Source organism: Podarcis filfolensis, assembly GCF_964270895.1.
Source record: "Podarcis filfolensis genome assembly, chromosome: 5".
Lineage (NCBI taxonomy): Eukaryota > Metazoa > Chordata > Lepidosauria > Squamata > Lacertidae > Podarcis > Podarcis filfolensis.
In genome coordinates, this window is record NC_139608.1 from 39,407,679 (window position 1) to 39,431,494 (window position 23,816).

The following is a 23,816-nucleotide window of genomic DNA, read 5'->3' on the forward strand; positions in this document are numbered from 1 at the left end:
GCTTTTGTTGTGCTCTCAGAAGAGCTATTTATACACTCTGAGTCATGATTCTTGAAATGGTGTTCTTTCACCACCTATTAAAAATTAGAAGCATCATTAATTCCTACAAAAGCCACTGCATGTGCTCACTGTTTGGCTCCTTGGAGGAAGGAAACATTTTCATTGTTTCAGAGTCCTATTGAAATTACAAAGATTTCAAAATCAATATAGGGTGCAAGTATGTTCACCCACACCTGGGTATACTGAATACGATGAGGCTTGCTTTGCAACAGATACACTTTAAGATTTCCTTGCACATCACAGGACTCATTTTGCAATATTCAGACTCATTTGGCAATGCTTTTAGAAATGTGTCACCCTTTCCTCTGTTTAAGGTAACTTTTTGTTTGGCAAATTACAAATGCATGCACAATACAATTCTAGTATACCATTTTACACTGACATAAGTGTATGCTGGGTTGCCAAGGATCTAGGTGTGTGTTTGCGTGCGTGCGTGCGCCTATAAAAAGATTCCTAAATCAAGTCCAATAAGCTTGGATATATAACACAGAATTCCATTTTATATTAAATGTTTGGCCTGGTCCCTTCTTAAGAACCTACAAATAGTGGCTTGGCATGGCTGAAGACATGCAAAGAACAAGATGGTGCCTTTGCTCCATTCCACATACAGAAACCCATGATACTGGCAGCTGAACCTTCTTTCAGTACTGGCAATGGGACACTGTTCTCCACCACATTTGAGGGCAGCAGACCAACTCAAGAAGCACACAGCTCTGTCCTCCAACATCTCACTACCATTATCTGCAACTCAGCTTCTGCTGCCTGAGATGACTGCCTAACTCACTAATGCAGGAGTGGGAAACCTCTAGCCTTATGAGCCTAACCAGGCCTTCCAGGCCAAGTCATGCGCACACAGGAACCTCAGGCCAATAATGCAGAACTTATGTATACTTTTGTATACATACACATTACCGTCTATCAGCCCCTTTGTAACTGACCTGAAGGTAGCCAAAGAAAAATTAAAGTGAGAGACTGCGACATGAAACCATTGAGTGCACCATTGGTTTCAATGCTGTGATTTGTGGTTTGAATTGACACAGCAGGTTTTTATTACACTATGGGTGTTCATTAGTTCGCCTGTGTTATCCATTACAGTCATACTTTGGAAGTTACACAGAATCCGTTCCGGAAGTCTGTTCAACTTCAAAATGTTCAGAAACCAAGGCGCGGCTTCTGATTGGTTTCCTATAGTGCAGACACACCGGCAACAATAGCCTTCCAATAGCCACGGCAAACAGTCGCCTTCCAAAAAAGTATTCAAAAACTGGGACACTCACTTCCAGTTTTCAATCGTTCGGGAGCCGGAACGTTCAACTCCCAGGGCATTCAGGAGCAGAGATACAACTGTACTGTTTTTGTGTGAATGCCACTGTTAGTGCCATCTATAGTTTATGGCATTTCATTTCCTTCTGACTACACTGTTTACAATCTCTCTCCCCCGCTTCCCTAGTGTAAGTATGTACCTGCAACTCAAGACAACACTTTATACATCTGATGAAGTGCAGTACACAGTACAGTGGTACTTCGGGTGAAGTACTTAATTCGTTCCGGAGGTCCGTTCTTAACCTGAAACTGTTCTTAACTTGAAGCACCACTTTAGCTAATGGGGCCTCCTGCAGCCGCCGCACCGCCGGAGCACGATTTCTGTTCTCATCCTGAAGCAAAGTTCTTAACCTGAAGCACTATTTCTGGGTTAGCGAAGTCTGTAACCTGAAGCATATGTAACCCGAGGTACCACTGTAGTCCACGAAAACTTCAGTCCTGCTAGTCTTTGAAGTGCCGCGAGATTCTTTGTTGCTTTTGCTGCAAGAGACTAACACGTTGGTCACGCCTTCGGAGCCCGTTACCTGGCACTATGTCCCATGAAACTCACTAGGGTTTACTTCTGAGTAAACATTGCCTGTGCTCATCCGGAGTGTGTGGCTGATGTGAAATGACCTGGGTGGGGGTGGAAAAACTGCTTCCTTCTGTTGAGGAGGATCAGTGGAGTAGCTGTCTAGGCTCCGAGCCTTTGGGCGGTGGGGGGGGGCTGTTAACTAAGAAGCATGTTTTGAAATGGGGAAAAAGTTGCTCAGCTGAGATGGACAAGGCACAGCTTTCATTTGCAGACAGCCAGAATACGGGCGAGGCGAAGAACGTGTTGAAATTCCCCTATTTCCCCCCCCTCCATCATTCAGTTTTTAGTTCATTAATATTTGTAATAACAAATATTTTTACAAAGGGGAGAGACTGCACAGCACAAGACAGAATTCCAGCCCTGATAATGTGCCAGGTTGGTAGGAAGAGACCATTCAGGGTTGTGCCGGTAAGATTGGAGCTGCTTCTCTTTACAGGCCGAGCTTGGTCCTCCTCCAGTGTCTCCTTTTGGAGTTGTACCTGATTTTATTGCCAGTTTTCATGCGGATCCATTGCGGGATGGGCCGGTTCTGCTTCTGCTTCTTAGCGAGAAACCGCTTGATCTTGAAAGTCTTGTGGGAAGACATACTCAAGCTCCGCCAACCGCTCACCACAATGGCTACAAACGAAAAGAGCTTGAAATGCCCCTATTACGCAATTGTCCACACCCTCAAAATCTGTTTTGCCAACCCTAAGATGGCGGCTTCGGAGACGCCTCTTCCCAGCATCCGTTCCCAAGAAGGAGGTCGGTGCACAGACTATTAAAAAAGAAAACAAAAAACGGAGCAGCTTAGGGAAGCCCTCTGCCCGCGGCCATTTTTTTACAGAGTCGTCCTGCGCATTTGCCAGTCTGTTAAATCCACTCTCCTAAATGAGGCAGAGTCTCAGCGATGTTTGGAGTGCGTGGAGGAGGATACACAATAACAGAGCAAATCAGGGGCGTGCAGATACGGTGGGATGACGCTGCTAATGGCGCTGAAATGGTCAGTCAAGCGCAAGAACTAGGGTGCTGACGTCATTAACCTGCGACTCCGGGGTGGAAGGTCCCTCTTGACGCCATACGACCGGGACCGACAGAGCGCTTGCGGGAAGTTGCCGTGGGGCTGGATGGGGGCTGCGGCCCGGGGGAAGAATGGCGAAGGGCCCCTGCAGAGGAGGGAAGCTCCGCGGCTGCGCCATTCCTCCTCAGTAGCTGGCGGTGAGCTCTTCGCCCGTCCCTCTCCCGCTGGCCGCCCCAGTCGGCTCAGGGTAGCTGGACGCCTCCCTTTACCCTCCATGCTTTCCCCATCCCGCCGCCTTCTCCTGGTGCTTCCTCTTCGCTTTTCTTTCTCTCTCTTTTCCTTGAACCGACCGCCGCGCCCGCTTGATTCATTTTCTCCGCCGCTGGCTGCTTGTTTCTTAGGGCTCGTCGTTTCGCTTTCATAGAGCCCCTCGCAGGGGGGAGAAGGTGTTGCCAGGCCGGCGGCTCAACTCTTGAGGAGGCTGAGAAGGCAAGATGTCTTCTGGACTCAGGGCAGCGAGCCTCCCCGCCTGGAAGCGGCACATACTGGACGAATTGAGGCGACGGGACCGGCTGCAGAGACAGGCCTTTGAAGAGATTATCTTGCAGTGTAAGTAAAGGTTTTGGTGGCTGCTTGAAAGTCTCCAGCTTAGCCCCAACAGCATACATTGTTCAAAACTGACTGCCAACCAAATGATTGTGTGTGAGAGGCCATAGTGTGTGAGGAAGGTTATTTTTGCGGGATTGTAAACAACTTGTCGTCTGGGTGAAAGTCTTTTGAAATTTTCTTATATTGAAGTAGCCAGCCCTGTTTTAATGGCCTTATACTTATAACAGCATGTATGCAGAACGTTGCTTTTATAATGTTGTTTTCCGGTGCAAAGGTTAAAGTAAGTAAAACATTATTATCCTATTGCTGGATTGTAAAACTGGTGGTTTCTTTTGTTTTTAACTGAACTCCTTCTCATTAGATAACAAGCTCCTGGAGAAGTCAGATTTCCATTCAGTGCTGGCTGACAAGCTACAAGTGGAAAAATATGACTTGCCAAGCCGGCATGAGATCAGGTACTTTCTGAATCAGTACAAGTGATGGTTACTGTGTCTGGTGTTGTTCCCTTTCCACCAACGATGGCTATTTGTCATAATGGCTATGTACTGCTTCCAGTATTAGTGAGAGAGTGCTGTTGCATGCATGTCCTTCTAGGGCTTCCCCATAGACCTCCGGCTGATCACACTGAATGCAGAATGCTGGAATTGATGGGTGTTTGGTCTGATGCAGCAAGGCTTTCATGTTCTTAATATATGAACATATTTTAGCTTTCTTGTATAGCAGTTATTAAAACTACAGTCATACCTCATGTTGAAGTTGCTTCAGCTTGAGCGTTTTTGGGTTGCGCTCCGTAGCGACCCAGAAGTAACGGAGTGCATTACTTCCGGGTTTCACCACTTGCGCATGCGCAGACGCTCAAAATGACGTCATGCGCAGAAGCAGTGAATCATGACGCGCGGGCGCAGGTTGCGTTCGCTTCAGGATGCGAACGGGGCTCAGGAACAGATCCCGTTCACATCCAGAGGTACCACTGTACTGTTAAGAACTGCTATAATGCTTATTGTCTGATCCCTGCACATATTTTCTTGGATGTAACTCCTCAATACCATTGGGCTTACTCCCAAGGAAGGGTACATATTATTTATTATCCAGTGATAGAAATGATACGCTAAATGTATTGGTAATACTAGGTTTTTGAAAAGTTTAGCTAGTATGATTTTGAGCCATATAGGATATCTATAGGGTTAGAAGAGAGAATGGATGTTCACTATATCTGCAGGAACTGTGGGCATTTATCTTGGAGATCAATTCACCCATAGCTAAAATGGTCAACAAAGTACATAAAATCACTGGTGTACCGAACAGGAAAAAAAGAAAATCTTGATATGGAGATACAGTGCTCTGCTTATGTAATCTAAGTTCTACATTGAAACATTAATTTTACTCTTTTAAATGAAGTGAAATATGTTAAATATAGGGATAGCCATCTGAAACAAAAATTTTGATAGAAAAATGGATTGTGGAAATTGGATAAAAACTAGTTTGAAATGCTTTGTGAATTAAAAACTCAGAATTTTTCTTTTTTCATCCTCTGGAAAATTCCAGTCCAGGACATGATGGTACAAGGAATGATTCTCACATGCAAGAAATAGCCCAGCTTAGAATTAAGCATCAAGAGGAGCTGACAGAGCTGCACAAGAAACGTGGCGAGGTTAGGAGCACCCATTGTATCCATGTGTAACATTTCAATACTGTTCTTTTGCAGTGGTACCAGAGTAATTATAGGCTTACTGTGGGATTCAGAAGTTTGAAAACTTAACTTTTGTACAGTAGAACCTCGGTTTTCAAACGTAATCCATTCCGGAAGACCATTTGACTTCCAAAACGTTCTAAAACTGAAAGCGGAAGCCTCAGTTCAATAGGGAAACTCAAAACAGAAGCCGCGTCAGCTGTTTGGGTTCCAAAAAACATTCGAAACCAAAGCATTTACTTCCAGGTTTTTGGTGTTAGGGAGCCAAAGCATTCGAAACCGGAGCTGTTTGAGAACCAAGGTTTGACTGTATACTAATATTCTGACATTGGTTAATAATTACGCAGGTATCTCTTCAAGGAAAAAGAATAAAGACACTTAGGTTGTATTCAGCTAACTTTTACTCAGAGTAGACCCATTGAAATCAACAGACCTAAGTCATAGTTATAACTTTCGGTAAATGTACTCTAAGTAAAAATTAGTTAAATGCAACTCTTTGGGTCTAGCAAATATTCCATATGTTTTCAAAGACTAGAGTAAATATTTGTAATAAATGTTTTAATAAATATTTAATAAATAATAGTATGATTTCAGCATGCATGAAATGTTATGCTAAGTTGGCAGGTGTATGTATGCTTGGGTGTTCAGGAAAAAAATGAAACACTGAGGTTAGAGGAAAATCAAACACAAAAAGTAGACTGTATTAATAGTTGCTTTTCCTCAGTAACATAGTTTCCTTCACAGTTGGCCCAGTCTGTGATTGACCTGAAAAACCAAATACAACAAAAGGACAGCGAGATGCAAACGAATAATACAAAGTGAGTAGAACCAATTTACTACTTACAGAATTTGATTTTGGTGCTGGATGCCAATTTTTGGTTGAATTCTCATTATAACTGAGTGTCTTTGCCCACTTTAGGCTGGTGCACGTGCTCTGCCCTTTCCTGGGGAAGCCAGACCTGGCTGTGGTAACACATGCCTTGGTTACACTGGATTATTGCAAAGTGCTTTACATATGGCTACTGTTAAGAGTATTCAGATGCTTCAGTAGTCCAGAATGTGGCAGCAAGGAGGCTGGTGGCTGGATGCCCTTGGTATCTTACTACACCTGCCTTGCATAGCCGGCACTTGCTACCATTTTGCTTCTGGACTCAATTAAAAGTGTTGGTGACTATTTTTAGGGCCTTAAATGTCTTGGGTCCATCATAAGTGAAGGGACTGAATTATTTTGTACTCACCTGCCTGTTGTCTAAGAACAGGTGAAGAAGCCCTTATTTATATCCCACATCAGAAGCACAGTTTGTAATAATGTCAGAGGGTTTTCTCAGGGGCCACACCAACTTTGTGGAGCATTTTGCCCTCGTGAAATTTGGATGCCCACCTCTCCTGCTATCACTGGTGGGTGAATACCTTTTTATTCTGACATGTTTTTGCCCTTGACAGGTAGCTGGTGTCTTTTTTTGAATACTGTGCTTTATCTGCCTGCCTGCCTGCCTGTTTTTATTTCCTTCGGTTTTGTTATACTATTTAAGTGATCTTTAAGTGTAGTGAGCTCTACCTGAGTCATGTTTAAGCATTAGCCTGGGTAAATTAAAGGTAAAGGGACCCCTGACCATTAGGTCCAGTCATGACCGACTCTGGGGTTGCAGCGTTCATCTCGCTTTATTGGCTGAGGGAGCCGGCGTACAGCTTCCGGGTCATGTGGCCAGCATGACTAAGCCACTTCTGGTGAACCAGAGCAGTGCCCGGAAACGCCGTTTACCTTCCCACCGGAGCGGTACCTATTTATCTACTTGCACTTTGGCGTGCTTCCGAACTGCTAGGTTGGCAGGAGCAGGGACCAAGCAACAGGAGCTCACCCCGTCGCAGGGATTCGAACCGCTGACCTTCTGATCGGCAAGTCCTAGGCTCTGTGGTTTAACCCACAGCGCCACCTAAATAATAAATATATGGGTCGCCTCTCTTAAAGGATTGTAGAATATTTGCAGAAGATATCTGAACTAGAGACAGAGTGCCAGGACCTGCGGAACAAGCTACAAGATCTTGAAAGAGCCAATCAGACTCTTAAGGATGAGTATGATGCACTCCAGATTACCTTTACTGCCCTTGAGGAAAAACTGAGAAAAACTACGGAAGATAACCAAGAGCTGGTAACACGCTGGATGGCAGAGAAAGCTCAAGAAGCTAATCGGCTCAATGCAGAAAATGAGAAAGATTCCAGGTATGATACCAGCAAGTTAAGACCTTTGAGTAGAGCTTACATGTGCAGTAGAAGCCCCTCCCCAAAATTTATTTTCCCCAAATGTTATCCCCATCTTTTCTGGGTGAACATAGAAACTCTGTCTCTGTGTATAGATCTCAGTATTTTTTCCAGTAATCCTGGCCACTTAACGACTCAGTGAATCGTGGCGAAGGGCATTTTTTGAGATTGAAGTCGATCTGAATGTAGAGCAATTTAAGAACGGTTTATGTAATACAGCTTGTGTCTGTTCAATTGGTCCTCACTAGCCTCGTTTGCATGCATGCTTGTAATGCTAATCTTGTCTCCTGAGTGAAAGCATTAGGTGAAGTTTGGAGCTGGGTACCATCTGATGACACCCAGTTGTATTTCTTTGTGCCATCTGAGTCAGGGAAGGCTGTGTGAATACTGAACTGATGTCTGGGCACTGTAATGGGCTGGAGGTGGGGCAAAAAACTGAGACTGAATCCTTGTCGGTTGGTGATTCTCATGTCCCAGAATTGGACAGGTGACCTTCTGAAAATGGGATTGAACTCTACCTGAAAGAGCAAGTGTGTAGGTTGGCTGCATCCTTGGTTCTAGCTATGTCACTGGTGGTACACGTGGTTTCAGTTGCTTGGAGTACTTTTTATTTGTTTATTTAAACAATTTCTATGACTACAAACATCTTAAATGGTACACAAAGATACAATGCAAAAAATTGTGAACATTGGTTGAGCCTCCTTTGGGAGAGAATTCGAAAGGCAGTAGAAATCAATATGACATAGAGATATTTACTGAAGCACTTCTTGGTGATTGTGCTGAACTCAGTAAGATGGTTGGGATTTCAGCCTCTGATTATTGGACCCTTGATATTTTTGAATCATTTGCACACTCCTTCAGAGAATGTCAGCCAGTGACAGGATTTCCTAGCATTTCTGTTTTCCCTCATAGAAGACGGCAAGCCAAGCTTCAGAAGGAACTAGCAGAAGCTGCAAAAGAGCCGCTGCCAATTGAACAGTAAGTCTTCCCTCACCTCATTCTTACATGTGCCAGTCCTAGGAAGCAGACACAGACCCCACAATGAACATTACTGGTCTGTTCAAGCTTTGAATGTTCTTCATTAAATTTTGACTATAGCATTCTGCACTTTGAAGTGTGCGGTCAAGTAGGGGGAAAGGTTCTTAATTTTACCTGTAAGAGAACAGAGGAATGCAAAATAAGCTCATAACTTTTAAGTTGGCAGTGTTGCATTACTTGATTGTAGAAATGGATGAGATAGATAAGAGATGGGAAGGGTTTCCCTGTGAGGTCAGGAAACTGGAGGTCCCTGCATTGTGAGCATTAGGGAATGCAGTGGGGGACCAGCAAAAAAGCAAGCCGGCGAGCTGTTGCTGTGGTGCGTCTCCTCCTTCAGCAGCCTCTTCGGAAACGGGAAATGTTCCACTACATCACGGGTTCTTAACCTGTGGTCCATGCACACCTCTGAACCCCTAGCCAACCATTCTGGGCTATCCTTGGCTTGCTGATTTGAGAGAATTCACAAAGCAGTGGTAGGGAAGACACCTCAAGCTTCCACATCAAATTGAATTTCCTACTTTCCTGGAAAGTAACAAGCTACTGTTAGTTTATACTTACTACATTTTTTTTAAAAAAAAACAACAACCTACAATCAAAAATATTTTTAAATATTGATCTAAATTACTAGTATGTGAAAGCTGATCAGTTCTGTGCTTGAGGTTACGTCGACATAGAGTCCAAATTTGCTTTCTCTCATTTTATTTTATTATCCCTGGAGTGCACAGAAATCACACTTTGTAAAATGTAAGCAATGTATGCGGGCTCAGCTTAAATTTCAAAGGCAAAATTTGACTAAAAAGAATGGGTAGAATTCCACCTTACTTAGATGCTCAAGGCAACTTAGGTTTGGATTGGGCAAAACCAACGCTTCACAGTAAAAATACTCAAAAAATCAACAGGTAATAAAAACAAAAAAGCAAATAAAACATCAGTGGCAAAACTCTCCTTACTGTTAGGCTAATTATTCCCAAAATTCCTTAGTGCGCATAAAGAAGGTGTCTGTAAAAGTGCACTTTCCCTTTAGCCATATAAGGAAGCAAGCTTATGAATTCTGTTGAGAGGGCAGGGAGTTGCTTAGCCCAAATGCCTGAATGTCCTTCAACTCTCAAATGATTCAAAAAAGGCACAATCCTGTCCTCCAGGGATGACGATATTGAAGTGCTGGCGGATGAAACCTCTGACCCTGCTGATGAGACATCTCCGGTGCGCGCTGTCAATCGAACAGCCAGGTAAGAAGAATGGGGATAAAATAATGGATCCTCTGCCCTGACCCACAAGAAGCTAACAAAGAATTCCAAGGGTGGGGGAAGGAATTGCACATATCCTTAATGGTGTAGCGGTTTGAGAACTGCTGCTGTTGTATCCTGAAAGGGAAAATACTTTTGAGAGAGTTGTTATTTCCAGTATGGATGTATTTGTGATTTCTTGGCTAACAAATGCCAGCATCTGAGGAAGCAGTGAATGTACTTGAGTATATTGCCTATGCAGTCCCTGTTGGGTTGGAGTTCTGTGTTCCCATTCATTTCATTGGGAAAAGGTCCTGTGAACTATGCCCATGCCATTCAAAATGTCAGTAGTTATGAAGCCCTGTGAAGTATCAGAATTGTTTTTAGTATGAGTGACCTCTCACTTTTCCACAGAACCATTTTTAGCTAGGGAGATCTCTCTTTTTTCACAATATCATTATACTTTAATGTAAGTATCCCAGAACTACCATTTCCTGACTTTTAAGTTCTCCCAGGAAAACAGAGTGTGAGCAGCTGCTGCCTTGTTTTCCACAAATTCCCTTTGCCATGCTGGTTCTTGTTCCTGGAACTGGAGGGAGCACTGCAGCGCTAATGCAAGGGAGGCCAAGAGCTGGCGGTATGGTCAGGTCTGTGGTCCTGTTCCAATGAAGAGGAGGCATGATGTGGAGCTGTTGCAGACAGTTCTTCTCTTGACTGAAAGGACCATGGCACAGCTACCTAAATTGGCTCTCACAGCTTTGGAGAGCTGTAATTAACCCATCACTCTGTGTCTGGGTGTGGCAAAGCCCTGTAATAGTGGCAGCAACTGCAGGTGGAAGGGAAGCAGGAAGCAGGCTGGCTTTAAGTATTTGGAAGACTGATGGACAGAGAGAGTGATGGAGACAGATCTTTATCTCTCCCACCCTTAGTGGGCCAACGCTCTTATCACAATTTTTATTTTACAAATAAAAATATATTCTTTTCTTACGGAGCTACTCTTTCATTTTCATATTCAGCTATGAAAATATTTCTGTATAAGCTCCTCTTGTGGATCATAACCACCTGATTGCTTTGTTTAGCTCTGAAAACTTATTTCTTAATACAAATTCTTAATTTTATTCTCAAAGTCTAAATGGCTTAACCCTCTGTAAGGTGCCTCCTCTTCCTGCTGTTAGGCCAACATGAATTGCGCTCAATTCATAATTGGTGATGCGAGCATTTTTTTTCTTCAGTTCCAACGTGGTGACTTTTTTGACTGTCCTGAATTTGAATTTCCTGCTTGAAGTTGGGGTTCGAGGAGAAATGTTCTCCTTGTTGCATGCTGTGGGCTATGTGTGTTTTTGATCTCTGCTTGAACAACAAGATTTAAATCTGTCCTCCCCTCCTCTTTAGTAAGCGACACTCCCAGCCAGCTGGAGGCCTTCTGGACTCTATCACTAATATATTTGGGTAGGTTAGAATACATTCGCCTCTTTTGTTACATATCAGTACAATATGCACCAATATTCCGGTGATGCAAGGATTGCAAACAGTTGTCCTTATCTCAGCCTTTTTTTCTAGCTTCTGCCTCCCCACCCCCTTTTTTTCTTTTGTTTTCAACTTCCTGTTCCTTACATCTGCTGTGTGCTGACCTCTGATCTTTCCCTCCAGTCTGTCTGAGTCTCCCCTTTTGGGACATCACTCTTCTGATACTGCCAGGTGAAAATTCGCTTGAAATTATTCACACTTAATCCAGCATGTGAGTGAGGGATGTTGAAGTAACTGCCTTGTTTTGATGTTGTTAACCGTAGCAGTGAAAAGACTTCCCTGTTAAAAGGTGCACTTTACCCTCTTAGATGAGGGCTGGGTTAAAAGCAAGAGCAAAATTAATTGCTAAGTTAACTGTAGTTGCAATGACTGTGCTGTGGCCTTTCATTGTAGTTCCTTCCTGCACTGAGCTGAGCATCCATGTCTAGGTGTAGAAATGCAATGTGAGCTTTAGACTGAGGAGTATATACCTTTGCAATTCAGTGGGATTTACTTTATATGGGAGAAAAATAAACATTTCTTTAAAATAAATTGAAAAGCTGCAGGAACTTGTCTTAGCAGTGATCTTTGAATTGATTAGTTTTAACTCAGGACTCCATAAGGCTGCTGTAATGTTGGTGAGTCCTTCCCCAGGCCAACAGCAACCTCAAGTTACCATGCCATTCATCAGGTCCACGAGAGAAGCCAGTTGCAAAGATTATAGCAGTCAGGGAAGTCCCAACCATGCAACGCCATCTCTGTGGGTGTAACCACCCAACTGCTGTTATACCTGAATCGGGCTGAACTTTCTCTGCCCCTTCCCTCCCATTCTTACCCTATTGTGTAGTCGGGATCATCTCCTTGCCTATAATTTGAAGACAGAGCTGGTTCCCACCTGTGCCTAACTATATGCATTGGTTGTGCCCTTTCTCAGGAGACGCTCTTTATCCTCATGCCCCACCCCTCAAGATAACGTGGAGGCACATCCAGGCGCAGGCAAAGAGGTGCGAGTCCCTACCACCGCTCTGTGTGTCTTTGTAAGTATATTTGAGAGACATTATCTTTAGATGTAGAACTTGGCAGCTTTTTTTTTTTAAAAAATGATATTTATTAGAAGTTTCAAAAATTACAGAAAAAAGAAGAAAACAAAACTACAAAAAAAATTTACAAAACATACTTTACAATACATAAAAAAGAAAGAAAAAACATAAAAACCAATACAACAATAACAATAAAAAACACACATCCAATATTCCATATCTTTATCTTTCATTTACTTGTTTCATCGACCTCCTCACACCTCCCTTTTTGTATTCTAGTTTAGTTATTTGTTTCAGCAAATTCTTTCCATCTTTCTCAATTTTTTTGGGTAATTTATCTTAACAGTCTAACCTATTAATTAGCTCAGCAAATCCTTTCCATCTTTCACTATATTCTGTCGTTCAATTTACCTTAATTTATTTTAACCTTATCTTACCATAAAATACCTTAAAGCTTAAAACTTAATATTTATTTGTACATATCTCCTTATATCATTTCTACTAAAGCCCAATAGTTTCATTCCAACATTTTTCCTAATACTCGTTAATTTTACACTAATTCCCAAAATAATTTTTTTTTAAATTTTCTTCCAATCTTCATCCAACGTCTCTTCTTCCTGGTCTCGGGTTATGTCAGTCCTTACTGTCCATTCCATCTAGTCCATCAACCTGGTAATCTTATGTCCGAGGCTCTTAGGTCTTAGCTTAACTTCTAGGTAAATCTGTTTTTTGTTTACTGATGTCGTCATTATGTAATTGTAACCATTTATGTAGGTGTCCCTCTCTTGCTTTCACATCTTCACTCACCGTGCTTGCAGTGGTGAGTGTCCTGCCATCCGCTGGTGAGCCCGACCTGTTCCAGCCTGCCTTCTCGCAACTTTGGAGCAGCAGAAGTGGGAGGGAATCCCTGACCCCTCCCCAGCTCCAAGATTGGGAGGAAGGCTAGAGGTTAACCTGGCTGCTGTGCAAAACAGGCCTGGAGCCTAGAAGAGGAGCCAAGTAATTGCCCATGGCAGAGGGAGAGGCAGGGTCCCGATGCCCACAATAATTGACTTGGCTGACAAGGGGAGCCCGAAATTGGGCCCCGGTTTTAGAGTTTTCTAAAACAAGTCACAAACTCGTTCATTAATAGATATTTTGCTGAGGTCAGTGATGATGTCATAAATCTCTGATTGCACTGGTGAATTGCACACCCACTACTTTCTCAGCTCCCAGCAGCTTTCTGCTTTCTGTCTCCCATCCACACTTTAGTAATGCTGTGAGGTGTTACGAGGCTGCTGACAATATGTGGATAAAGTCAGTGCATGCTGCCAAAGTGTAAGCGGCTTGGCGCCGACTGCTATCTGACAAAATGAGCCAAGGAGCCGGTAGTTTTGGGATGTGTCTTAATGTGCATGATCTTTAGTTTTCAAGCTGAGACCTCGTGATTGTGAATGGTGAGAGGAGAAATACGTTCCATCTAAAATATAATGGGCAGGAGTCCCCTAACCATCTTAGTTGGTTGAGAGACTACAGCCATTGTTCTAGGGATGTTTATTCTAGAGATCTGGTTGTTATACTGTATATGCTTGCTTTCATGTAGTTGAAATCAAACAGGAAAATAGTAGTTTTGACAAATGATCCACTTGGTGTTACACTGTGTGAGTGTGGTTCATGCTTCAAGCTTGCAGTATCTCTTGTAGGCTGGAGTGTCTCTTGATACCATCTATAACTGTTCATGTCCTGTTTCTTTTCCCTCCCCCTAGGATGCGCACGATGGGGAGGTGAATGCGGTGCAGTTCAGCCCTGGCTCCCGGTTACTGGCAACAGGAGGCCTGGACCGGAGAGTCAAACTCTGGGAAGTTTGTGGAGGTAAGTTCCTTAAATAGGTACAAATGAGCTTCCTCCTAAGACTGATCCCATAGTTGACATCTTCAAAATAATTGTGAAGATCTGCAGCTACAGTGCAGAACATTTGAAAGAGCCATTCTCATATGGTGACTAGGATGTTGGGTTTGGATGTAGGAAACTCATCTTCAACTCCCCACTCAGCTGTGATGATAAATGTCTTCTCCAGAACTGTTTGCTACTCAGAGAAGGGAGAACTGATCATTCCAGTGGGACAGCATTTGCTTTGGATGCAAGAGGTTCCAGGTTTGGTCCCAAACATTTCTAGTGAAAAGGCTATTGGGTACCAGAACTGGGAAAGAGTGTCTGTCTGTGTTGTCTGTCTTTCTATCTGTCTCTTTCACCAAGACTCTGAAGAGTCACTGTCAGTCAGACAGTGGACCAGTAAGCCAGAAGTAGTAGTCTGTCTTGTTTGCAGATCAGCTTCCTATCACCAAGAAAATGTATACGACTTACAGTTGTATGTCACTGATCCTGAAATATCAGATCTGTGTCTTTTCATTATGATGTTCCTTTTTTCAAATACTGTCCTTCAATATCTGTATAACAACATCAGAAATCATCCCAAAGTATCCTTCCATACATGACTTGATAAATTGATTTATTGTGATGGTTTGATATTTTTTCAGGCCGTTTTATTGTGTATTTTTGTTGCACCCTGCCCTGACATTTCTTTGAATGAAGAACTAGTTTTAAATCCTCTAAGAAAACAATGAAATGAAATAAATACACATTACTCTTGCTTTTGGCTGAATGAAATAGACATGGGTTCAATCTTTCTCCTGCCTCCTAACTCTTGTTTCTTTTTTCTTGCACCACAGAAAAGTGTGAACTTAAAGGCTCTCTATCTGGCAGTAATGCAGGGATTACAAGCATAGAGTTTGATAGTGCGGTGAGTATTTATTATAGCCTTTTTTTTTGCAACTGTTTCCCACCGCACTTCCCATGTCTCTGAAGTAAGCACAAAAGGGAGGAAATGACACAATCGTCCAGAAATAGGTACAAAATTAGAGCCATTTTAGCACTGATTAATACTGTCCTTTTCGTAAGATTGACTTGCTTACGCCTTTTGTATATAACATGCACTGATTTTTTGCCAAGGTATGAAATGTCATAGTTTCATAACTCGTGAGGCACATGCCATAAATCTCTGCTTCTTTTGAGATCTAACAGTGTTTTGCTGAGGTCAGTGATGAACAGTAAAAGGTCTGATTTGCCCAGTGGTTTTGCCTCCTTTACCATCGCAGCTCCCAGCATTTTCGCTTCCATCATACTCTAGACATGCTATGATTGGGGGAGTATTTGCTGATAAATAGAGATACGTTCAGTTTGTGTTACTCTAGAGCACTGGGTAGACGTGACTGACATTGTTATCCAACATAAACAGATAATGGAGTTTTTGAGGTATTGGAGCCACTTTATGGGTATATGATCTCAAATTTTTAGCTGAGACCTCTTTTGCAGCAAAACATCTTTCTCAAGAGCTCGTGTCAAGTTATCAGCTGCGGCAGGAAGAAAGTGGGAGCAGGAATGGGGTGGGGCACTAAGTGTGAAAAGACTGAGCAGTGGTAGATGAGTAAAGAAAATTGGATGAGAGGGTCTTTAACTTCAGGTAAGAAGGTGAAACAGAAAGCAGCTTAAAGACAATACAGAATCTTAATTATAAGGGTACTCACTGTCTCAGCATCAAAAGAGAGGACAGGAAGAGACCTCATAGGAGGTCAAGAAGAAGTAGCAGGATGTGGCAGTGATCTGAAATAAGATGGCGACAGGCGGATACAATATTCCTTCGATGCAAATGACCATGCAGGTGGTAGTGGTTCTAAAAAATATTTCTACAACAATGAGAAAACCAGGTGCCCTCCAGTTGGTGGTGGATCAGCGTGGACAGTGGGTTAGGTCACCTGGAAGTTGTAGTCCATACAACATCTGCAAGACCAGAGGTTCCCCATCCTTGTTCTACAAGAAGAAAGATCAAATTGAAAGAGTTTAAAATTGTGTTTCCCCAGGGTTCTTATTTATTAGCTGCTTCAAATGACTTTGCCAGTAGGATCTGGACCGTGGATGATCATCGGTTACGGGTGAGTATCTTTTCCCCACAGGTGTGGCATGTATGCCTGCTTCTCACTTGTCTTCTAAATATCAAAAAGTGTTAGAAATTTGTAGGGATGTGGTGCAGGATTTTAACTGCAGCTCTTGAAACCTTTCAAAATTGAGTGGCTCGTTAATCTCTTTTCTTCTTTTACTTACAAAGAGCTCTTACAGTTAACCTGGCAGATGCAGATTGCTGATACGGGTAGAATGTACTGTTTGAGAGATCAGCAAACCAGGAGAGGTTCTGAAGGAGAACCTTCCTGAGAAATTTTTATACTTTGCAGAATTTTGCTTAACATTAATATTAAAACACTGCTGAAGAATGATATTGGCTTTGGTGGAAGCAGACCAGTTCTAGGTTGGTGATCAGATAAAAGTAGCGTATTTCTCCTTTGCATTTTGAAGTTGGTCTTTGTAAGCATAAAGACACATTTCATGTTCATCTCTTTCGCTCTCTAGTTTGCTGCCTCTCTGCCATGCAGATGGTCCAGCTTCCAGCAACTCCAGTTCAAAATCTTCTAGGGTAGGATAGCTGCAATAGCCTCCACTGTTAGTTGGAGTTGACAGTAGACTAGAGGCTCGAAGGGACCCAGTAGAAGAAGCTTCATTTTACTGTAAATACTAATATGTGTGAACTTGCGGGGGTGGGGGGAGGCCTCAAGATTCTAGGAATTGCTTCCCTGAAAGACTGTGACTCTATGCTGGAGCATCTGCCTTGCATGCAGAAGGGCCTGAGTTCCATCCCCAGCAAGTCCTGGTAGGGCTGGAGAAGTTTCTTGCTTGAAACCCTGGAATGCTGCAGCTATTCAGTGTAGACACTCTCCCATCAGATGTCAAAGCGATAAACATCTACCTGACATTCAGAAGACATCTGAAGGCAGCCCTGTTCAGGGAAGTTTTTAATATGTGACATTTTAGTGTATCTTTCATCTTTGTTGGAAGCCGCCCAGAGTGGCTGGGGAAACCCAGCCAGATGGGCGGGGTACAAATAATAAATTATTATTATTATTATTATGCTAGATAGACAAATGGTCTGACTTGGTATAAGGCAGTTCCCTATGGATCAGACAAAAGTCTAGTTAGACTAGTATTCCATCTCCAAAGATGGCCAGCCATATATCTCTGGGAAGCAGGACAAAATGGTGAAAGCCATCTCCTGTTGTATATCCCTGGCACCAGGTAATTTGGAATATACTCCCGCTGAACGCTGAGTTTCCATTTAGCAATCATGGCTCATAGGCCCACCCTCTATGGTTGCTGACACCTTACCCAACTAAGAGATATGGATGCGGTCTTTTATACAGCAGGTGATTGGCAAACCAGCATTTGACAGACCAAACTAGGATTGTTTAGATCTCAAACCGGGTTTGAGTCTGGGTAACATTATCAGCGTTCTGTGCTTGCTAAATGGTTGGATGGCATGGCTCAAGAGAGCAACTGTTGCCAAGCCTTTTCACTAATAGGATGTCAATCTCTTTCTAGCACACGCTCACAGGGCACAGTGGAAAAGTCTTGTCGGCCAAATTCCTATTGGACAATGCACGCATTGTATCTGGGAGTCACGACAGAACCCTCAAACTGTGGGACCTGCGCAGCAAAGTCTGTAAGAAAGCTATTCCACGTATACAATAGCAGTTCCCTTGCTTTTTGTGTGTCTCGCATGTGTTGAAGGGCACAAGAGCAGAACTTTTATTGACTTGTTATTTCTCAAAAGTGTACAAGCTTGATACTGATCACCCTTCTATTAAGATTCTGATATCTACTTGGAATCAAAAGTAGTTTGTTCTACCATGTTGTATTACCATAATGCTCAGCAAGAGGGCACCACGTCATCGTTCTACTTGAGATTCTTGTGACAGGGTGAGGTTGCTCACAACGTCTTTGGAGCTACTTTGCTTGTGATTAGAGGGGTTAGCTTATGGGGCTGGCATTCTTACTGGTCAGTAAGATTAAGACAGTAATTGTGTTTGGTGCATGAGTGATGGGTTCAACTGTTTTTTTGCTGAGAGAAGAGTATGGTTGGAGTGTGGGGGTTATAGTTGTTGTCTTCTTTTTTTAAGGTATAAAAACAGTGTTTGCTGGCTCCAGCTGCAATGATCTGGTCTGCACAGAACAGTGTGTGATGAGTGGACACTTCGACAAGAAAATTCGCTTTTGGGATATTAGGTAAGTTTGAGATGGAGGATGCGCTGGGGTAAGGGGACATTGAAAAGGCCCTCTGACTTAGCTTTGGTTCATTTGTAGCGTGATCAGTGAAGTTCCGCTGCTTCCAGGGCATGGGAGATTCCTTGAGCTGTGATTTATGCAAATAGTTCAGACTGCACAGTTCCCTGCAGGATGTTGTGCACCTGTGTCTGAGTTGTTATTAATGTCAGGGGTTGCATGAAAAGGAGGTGATAATTTTTATTGAAAACAACATGAGCTAGGGAGAGAACCCTTGGAAAATAGATGAGTTTTTCTGGAATTCTCCAAGAAAATTCTTAGATGCTGAGCCAATTCTGAATCAAACTGAGATGAGCTCACCTGCTGCTACTTAAATACTCCTCTGCATGTATGAAGATTAGAAATATGATTGTCTTTAAATTCTTGCTCACATGCTTGGAAAAACTAATTCTGTTCCAGACTGCGAGTGGTACAGCGCAGAATTTAACTAATCCTGTGTATAGCATGTGAACCATGATATCTGGTTTCCATCCCTTATTATAGTATGCTGCTGCTAACTAGTGAGGCTTTGCATTCTCATATGCCTGGCAGCACCGAGCAAAGTAGTCTTAAAAGAAATGCTAACTCTTGTCACCTTCTGTTTTTTAGAACTGAGTGTGTGGTGCGGGAAATGGAATTGCTTGGTAGGATTACAGCTCTAGATCTCAACCCAGAGAGAACAGAACTCCTCACCTGTTCACGAGATGACCTGTTGAAGATTATTGATCTCAGAGTCAGTGCTGTCAAACAGACTTTCAGGTGAGTACTGCTTTACAAGTGGGTTGTGGAGTTATAAGCCTGCTGTATGTGTAGTGTTGCTACTAGGACTGCAGGGTTAGCCATGATGATAACTGGCAAAGGTAGTAAGTAGGCTAGTCTGGTCCTGGAAAACCTCTATTTTGTACATCTCATACTAATATAGAAGCTTGTTAAATCCAGGAGGGATCCAGGTTTGTGTATCTAAGGGGTGCTGTGAGGAGTTCCCTTGTTGTTGGGTTATTCATATTTGGATCTGTAGAGATGAAATGTCAATTATTTCATAGCTGCCCTAAAAGTAAAATGTGAAAGATAGAGTTTTATTTAACCTTTTTGGGTTTTTTTTTTTGTTTTTTTCTTCCAGTGCTCAAGGGTTTAAATGCGGGTCTGATTGGAACAGAGCTGTATTCAGGTAAGCAGCAGTGTTGATTGAACTACAGGGCACTTGAGAGGGATGTGTGATACTTTTCATTTTATGCACTCAAGATCCTGAGTAATCCTCTTTATTAAAAGTAATGTTGCATTTCATGTCCAAGTAACCAGAGTTCCAAAATAATTTTTTATTCTAAGAATTAAGTTACCCAGTTTTAGCTTCAGAATTTTAGCTTCCTTGTGTGAATGTTATTATTTTTGCACATGCTGATTACTGGGTGCTACATAGTGAAAGATCTGATCAATGGGTGGTGGTGGTGGTGATGATTATGGTGATGATGATAATTGTTGTTGTTTATTTGCACCCCACCCATCTGACAGGGTTGCCCCAGCCACTCTGGGCAGCTTCTAGCATATATAAAAACATAATAAAACTTATTAGCAAAAGTGGAGAGATGAACTTGGTACTCTCCCTTCAAGGTAGATAAGGGGTTCTGTGCTTGTATGAAGCTTTGGACTCAAGATTCTGTTCCCACTGTTTAGTAAGAAGAGATTTTAGGTTGAGTGTCTCATTAAACTGGACTAATTTTCCTGAAAAAAATTATGAATTCTAGAGCCCCTAAGCTAGCTTGTAGTGCTGGTGAGTGGAGCACACTCTATGGTGCCCTAGACAAGAAGAAAGTAATTTAGCATCAACTCTTTATTGCATTGCAACTAAATGTGTGCTTTCCCCCACTTCCCCAAGCTGACAGAAGGGGTGTCCCCATCATTCTATTCCTTTATGACACTTTGCCACCTGGCTAGACAAGCAGCTGTTCTACCATAGTCACGTTGCCGGGTGGAATTTTGGAAATAGTGCAGATGAATTGCCAAATATCTGCAACATGGGTACCTTACCACCTTTCATCTACTGCAGTTTGTGTTGAATAATTTGTGTTGACACCACTACTATAGTCCTTTCTGACTCTCTGAAGAGAGTCTGTTTAGCTTATGACTTCAAAGCTCTAGTTTAAACTATGTCTGTTGCGCTGCATTTCTGGGAGGCTTTGGGTGCGTGGGCTTACATAGTGATTTTGCATTATGAGCACAGTATAAATTAGTGGTGGAGGCCAGTATCTTGACAAAAAGGTAAATAAATGAATCTTTTTCTGCTCTTTCCCTGAACCAAACTCATGATTCTTCAGCCCTGATGGAAATTATGTGGCGGCTGGCTCAGCAGACGGGTCACTCTATATTTGGAATGTGCTTACTGGGAAAGTGGAGAGGGTACTCTCTAAGCATCACAGGTGAGCCAAGATGATGCTGTCAGAATGCCAGAGATCTTGTGTGATGGTGAGGTAGTCCTATAGAAGCCTGTAAGCTGAAGTTTAACGCTCCCTCAGTGATTGGTTTAATGACTAAGGCAACGATCCTAACCCCACTTACCTGGAAGTAAGCCCCATTTAATTCAGTAGGACTTAAATCTGAGTAGACTTGGTTAGGATCAACCCCTACTTCAGTGTATCATTGGTATGCATTGAGATTAAGAAATGACATCCGAGCAAACTTGAGTGGCTCAACTAAGTTGCAGCACACGCTTTAAAAAATGAATCAGCTGAGACTGAATAGCATTTCTTTCTTTAACCTGGACTCTGAGTGTATTTTGCAATCTAATAAACTGATTTCATGCTTCGTTTCAGCAACTCAATCAATGCTGTGGCATGGTCACCATCTGGAGCCCATGTGGTCAGTGTGGACAAAGGAAACAAGGCTGTGCTGTGGTCTGAATTTTGACGTGAAAGCACAAAAACCAGCATGCCAAAAACCTGCATGGGAGGGCAGTGGTCCGCATCTGTCTGGACAGGGCAGAAGTCCAGTGCCTAACTTCAGGCAAAAGTCTTTTGCTAAACACAAAAGTTTGGGTCTGGGAAAGAGCTGCTGATGCATCAGCCAAGGAAGAAAACCCCTTCCCATCGAAAGTACGTTGCTAGCATTCAACCTCCGTCAAGGATTGACTTCATTGGGTGGAGTCATTTAAGATGTATCATCTCTGCATTGGAAAGAGTTTCCACACCAGACAGCAGTGCCAAACAATTCCTTACTTTCCAGTGGCACTTCAAGCTCTGGAGTGTTCTAGCAGAGTTCCTGTTTGTCCTGATGTTATGCATGTACTGTCACCTGTGTTCTCTTCTGTGGGCTGGCTTAAGATGCGATGTGAAGGATCCTGAAACATAGGAAGGGTGGGGGCTCAGCTGTAATCTCATATGAACAAGCCCATGACATTGGCAGTTGCGTCGAGGGAGACACTAGCATTTACTAAATCGCAGCGCCCTGTATCATCTTAACTTGCCATTGAGGGAATTGTCTGTTCTAGGGTGGTTGTTTTTTTCAGAGATGCTGCATCCTCCAAAGGCTTTCCAGGTGGCAGTGGAACGGAAGCATTTTAATGTGACCCAGTTTGTATTGGGTTTTAATTGTGAGCTAGAATGATAAGCGCTGCTGCTGTAATGAAGAATGTACAACTAGCAAGACTTCAGCACCAAAACCAAATACACGGTTACTTCTGCTGTCCTCCTTGTATTGGAGCCTCTTGAGTGCAGAGGAGCAAAGGTGGGGGGATAGAGCCCTGAATGTAAATGTCCTGGTGCTGGCAAATTCAGATCACTTGCCACTGAGAAAATGTGCAATATTCTTCCTGTGTTCGAGCTCTCTTTCTCTCTCTTTCTCTCTCTTCTCTGCCATGGAGCAGGGTGGTTGGCTTGTGCCCCTCGGCATTCAAATGCACAATATGGTTTGGGGAGGGGCTAGCTTGTGGCACTGAACATTGATGCAGCCAAACACTTTTTCCACATCCAGTGGGCTGTGAGACAAGCCACCAGCATTTAATTGCCTTTTAATTTGCACTTTATAATTTTGCTTCCTTCCTAAGCTTGTTTTTGTAGGGAAGTATTTATCGAATGGCAGAGGTGAGCAGGAATTATTCATGTCCGGGGTTTTTGCCAGGGGACCCCTCTCGTTTTGACAACTTCTGCAGAGGAAAACAGGACACGGGACAAAAATCTTATTTATTGTATTAATCCGCCCACTAGTACTTGACCGGTTATAAATAAACCTGTGTCCTGCTTCTAAATCCACGCTGCTTTCCCTTTCTTCTGTTAACCAGTTTGGGCCGGGGAAGTGTAGAAAATTATCTGAACAGATGGCAGAAGGCTTTCTCTTAAATATTGTGGCTTGCAAATCTGTGATGGGATACCATGGTGGTGGGAAGCAGGAAACTCTTTACATGTGGGCTCTGCTTGTTGCTGCTGACCGTTGTGTCTTGCTGGTGTTGGAAGGTGCTGGAGGCAGAAGAAGGGATGACTCAGGTAATTTTCACCTGAATGTAACAGCCTAGCTAAGCATTCTACCCAGAAATCTGTTTGTAAGGAGATCAGGTGAGTTTTTCGTTTAATACTGCAAAGGGGGAAGTTCATATCACAGCTTGCAGAGGTTTAGCATCCTTTCAGTGTAGTCTGCACACATTGTGGCTCTCTTTAATTTCTCTCCCTCCTGTCTACACAGCTGATATTTAACAATTGACACAAATTCGTGACGTAGTTCAGGTCTACTGGAACAGACAATTCCACACACACAGCCTGGAGCACCTTCCCTTGATCCAAACCTCCACAACCTCTTGTCTACGAATTGGAGTACAGCAGGTTTCCATAGCAAAGCTGCCGAATTATTTTCACATCCTCTTCCAAAGACCATCAACATGGCAGCATCCAGAGTAAAAGCTGCTCACTGCAAAAAAGGTCGAGCTGGTCTGTAAGCAAGGTTGGTGGGCACCTGACTGGTGTCTTCTCACAGCAGCAGTTCCATATGCAACAGTGGCTAGGAGTGGAGAGAGTTAAACCTGGTAGAATTAAACCCTCTAGGTTGAGGAAGGGCTAGGAGCAGCGGGGGAACAAAGTTGCTGCTATGGACTCCCACAATGTGACTCCTTTGTCTTTTCACCTGCTTAACAGGCTGCCTGTTGCTTTTCCATTGTGCACAGAGCCCTTAGCGGCTGCGCAGTAGTAAAGAGAATGCCAGTCTTCCCCATTTAGCAAGAGGATCCCCCCCACCCTTCTCGTTTGTGCAATGTTTCGTGCTGCTGCTGAGAAACATGGGGGTGTGGTTGGGGGTTCCGTCTTCTTCCTGCTAGAGGAGGAATGGGAA

At 43.1% G+C, this 23,816-nt stretch overlaps 2 protein-coding genes across 9 annotated transcripts; one reads left to right on the plus strand and one right to left on the minus strand.

Annotated features, from left to right (window-relative positions):
* Nucleotides 1-2,227: 2,227 nt before the first annotated feature.
* Nucleotides 2,228-2,603, minus strand: LOC310763198 (large ribosomal subunit protein eL39). Its single transcript, XM_083615022.1, has one exon. The coding sequence runs from the start codon at nucleotides 2,541-2,543 to the stop codon at nucleotides 2,388-2,390; it is 156 nt and encodes a 51-aa protein (XP_083471148.1). The 5' UTR covers nucleotides 2,544-2,603; the 3' UTR covers nucleotides 2,228-2,387.
* Nucleotides 2,604-2,989: 386 nt separating this feature from the next.
* On the plus strand, nucleotides 2,990-22,750 carry ATG16L1 (autophagy related 16 like 1). 8 transcript variants are annotated; one of them, XM_083615008.1, is made up of 20 exons: nucleotides 2,990-3,154; nucleotides 3,359-3,566; nucleotides 3,928-4,021; nucleotides 5,112-5,217; nucleotides 6,001-6,074; nucleotides 7,226-7,477; nucleotides 8,429-8,494; nucleotides 9,697-9,783; nucleotides 11,173-11,229; nucleotides 11,431-11,478; nucleotides 12,221-12,323; nucleotides 14,072-14,177; nucleotides 15,035-15,105; nucleotides 16,223-16,294; nucleotides 17,790-17,910; nucleotides 18,368-18,473; nucleotides 19,119-19,268; nucleotides 19,630-19,677; nucleotides 20,822-20,923; nucleotides 21,317-22,750. In XM_083615008.1, the coding sequence occupies exons 2-20, from the start codon at nucleotides 3,452-3,454 to the stop codon at nucleotides 21,408-21,410; spliced, it is 1,872 nt and encodes a 623-aa protein (XP_083471134.1). In that variant the 5' UTR covers nucleotides 2,990-3,154; nucleotides 3,359-3,451; the 3' UTR covers nucleotides 21,411-22,750. The 8 variants fall into 8 exon arrangements, with proteins under 8 accessions (XP_083471134.1, XP_083471136.1, XP_083471138.1 ...); XM_083615009.1 differs by having other exon boundaries at nucleotides 3,015-3,204; XM_083615010.1 differs by lacking the exon at nucleotides 11,431-11,478.
* The last annotated feature ends 1,066 nt before the right edge of the window (nucleotides 22,751-23,816 follow it).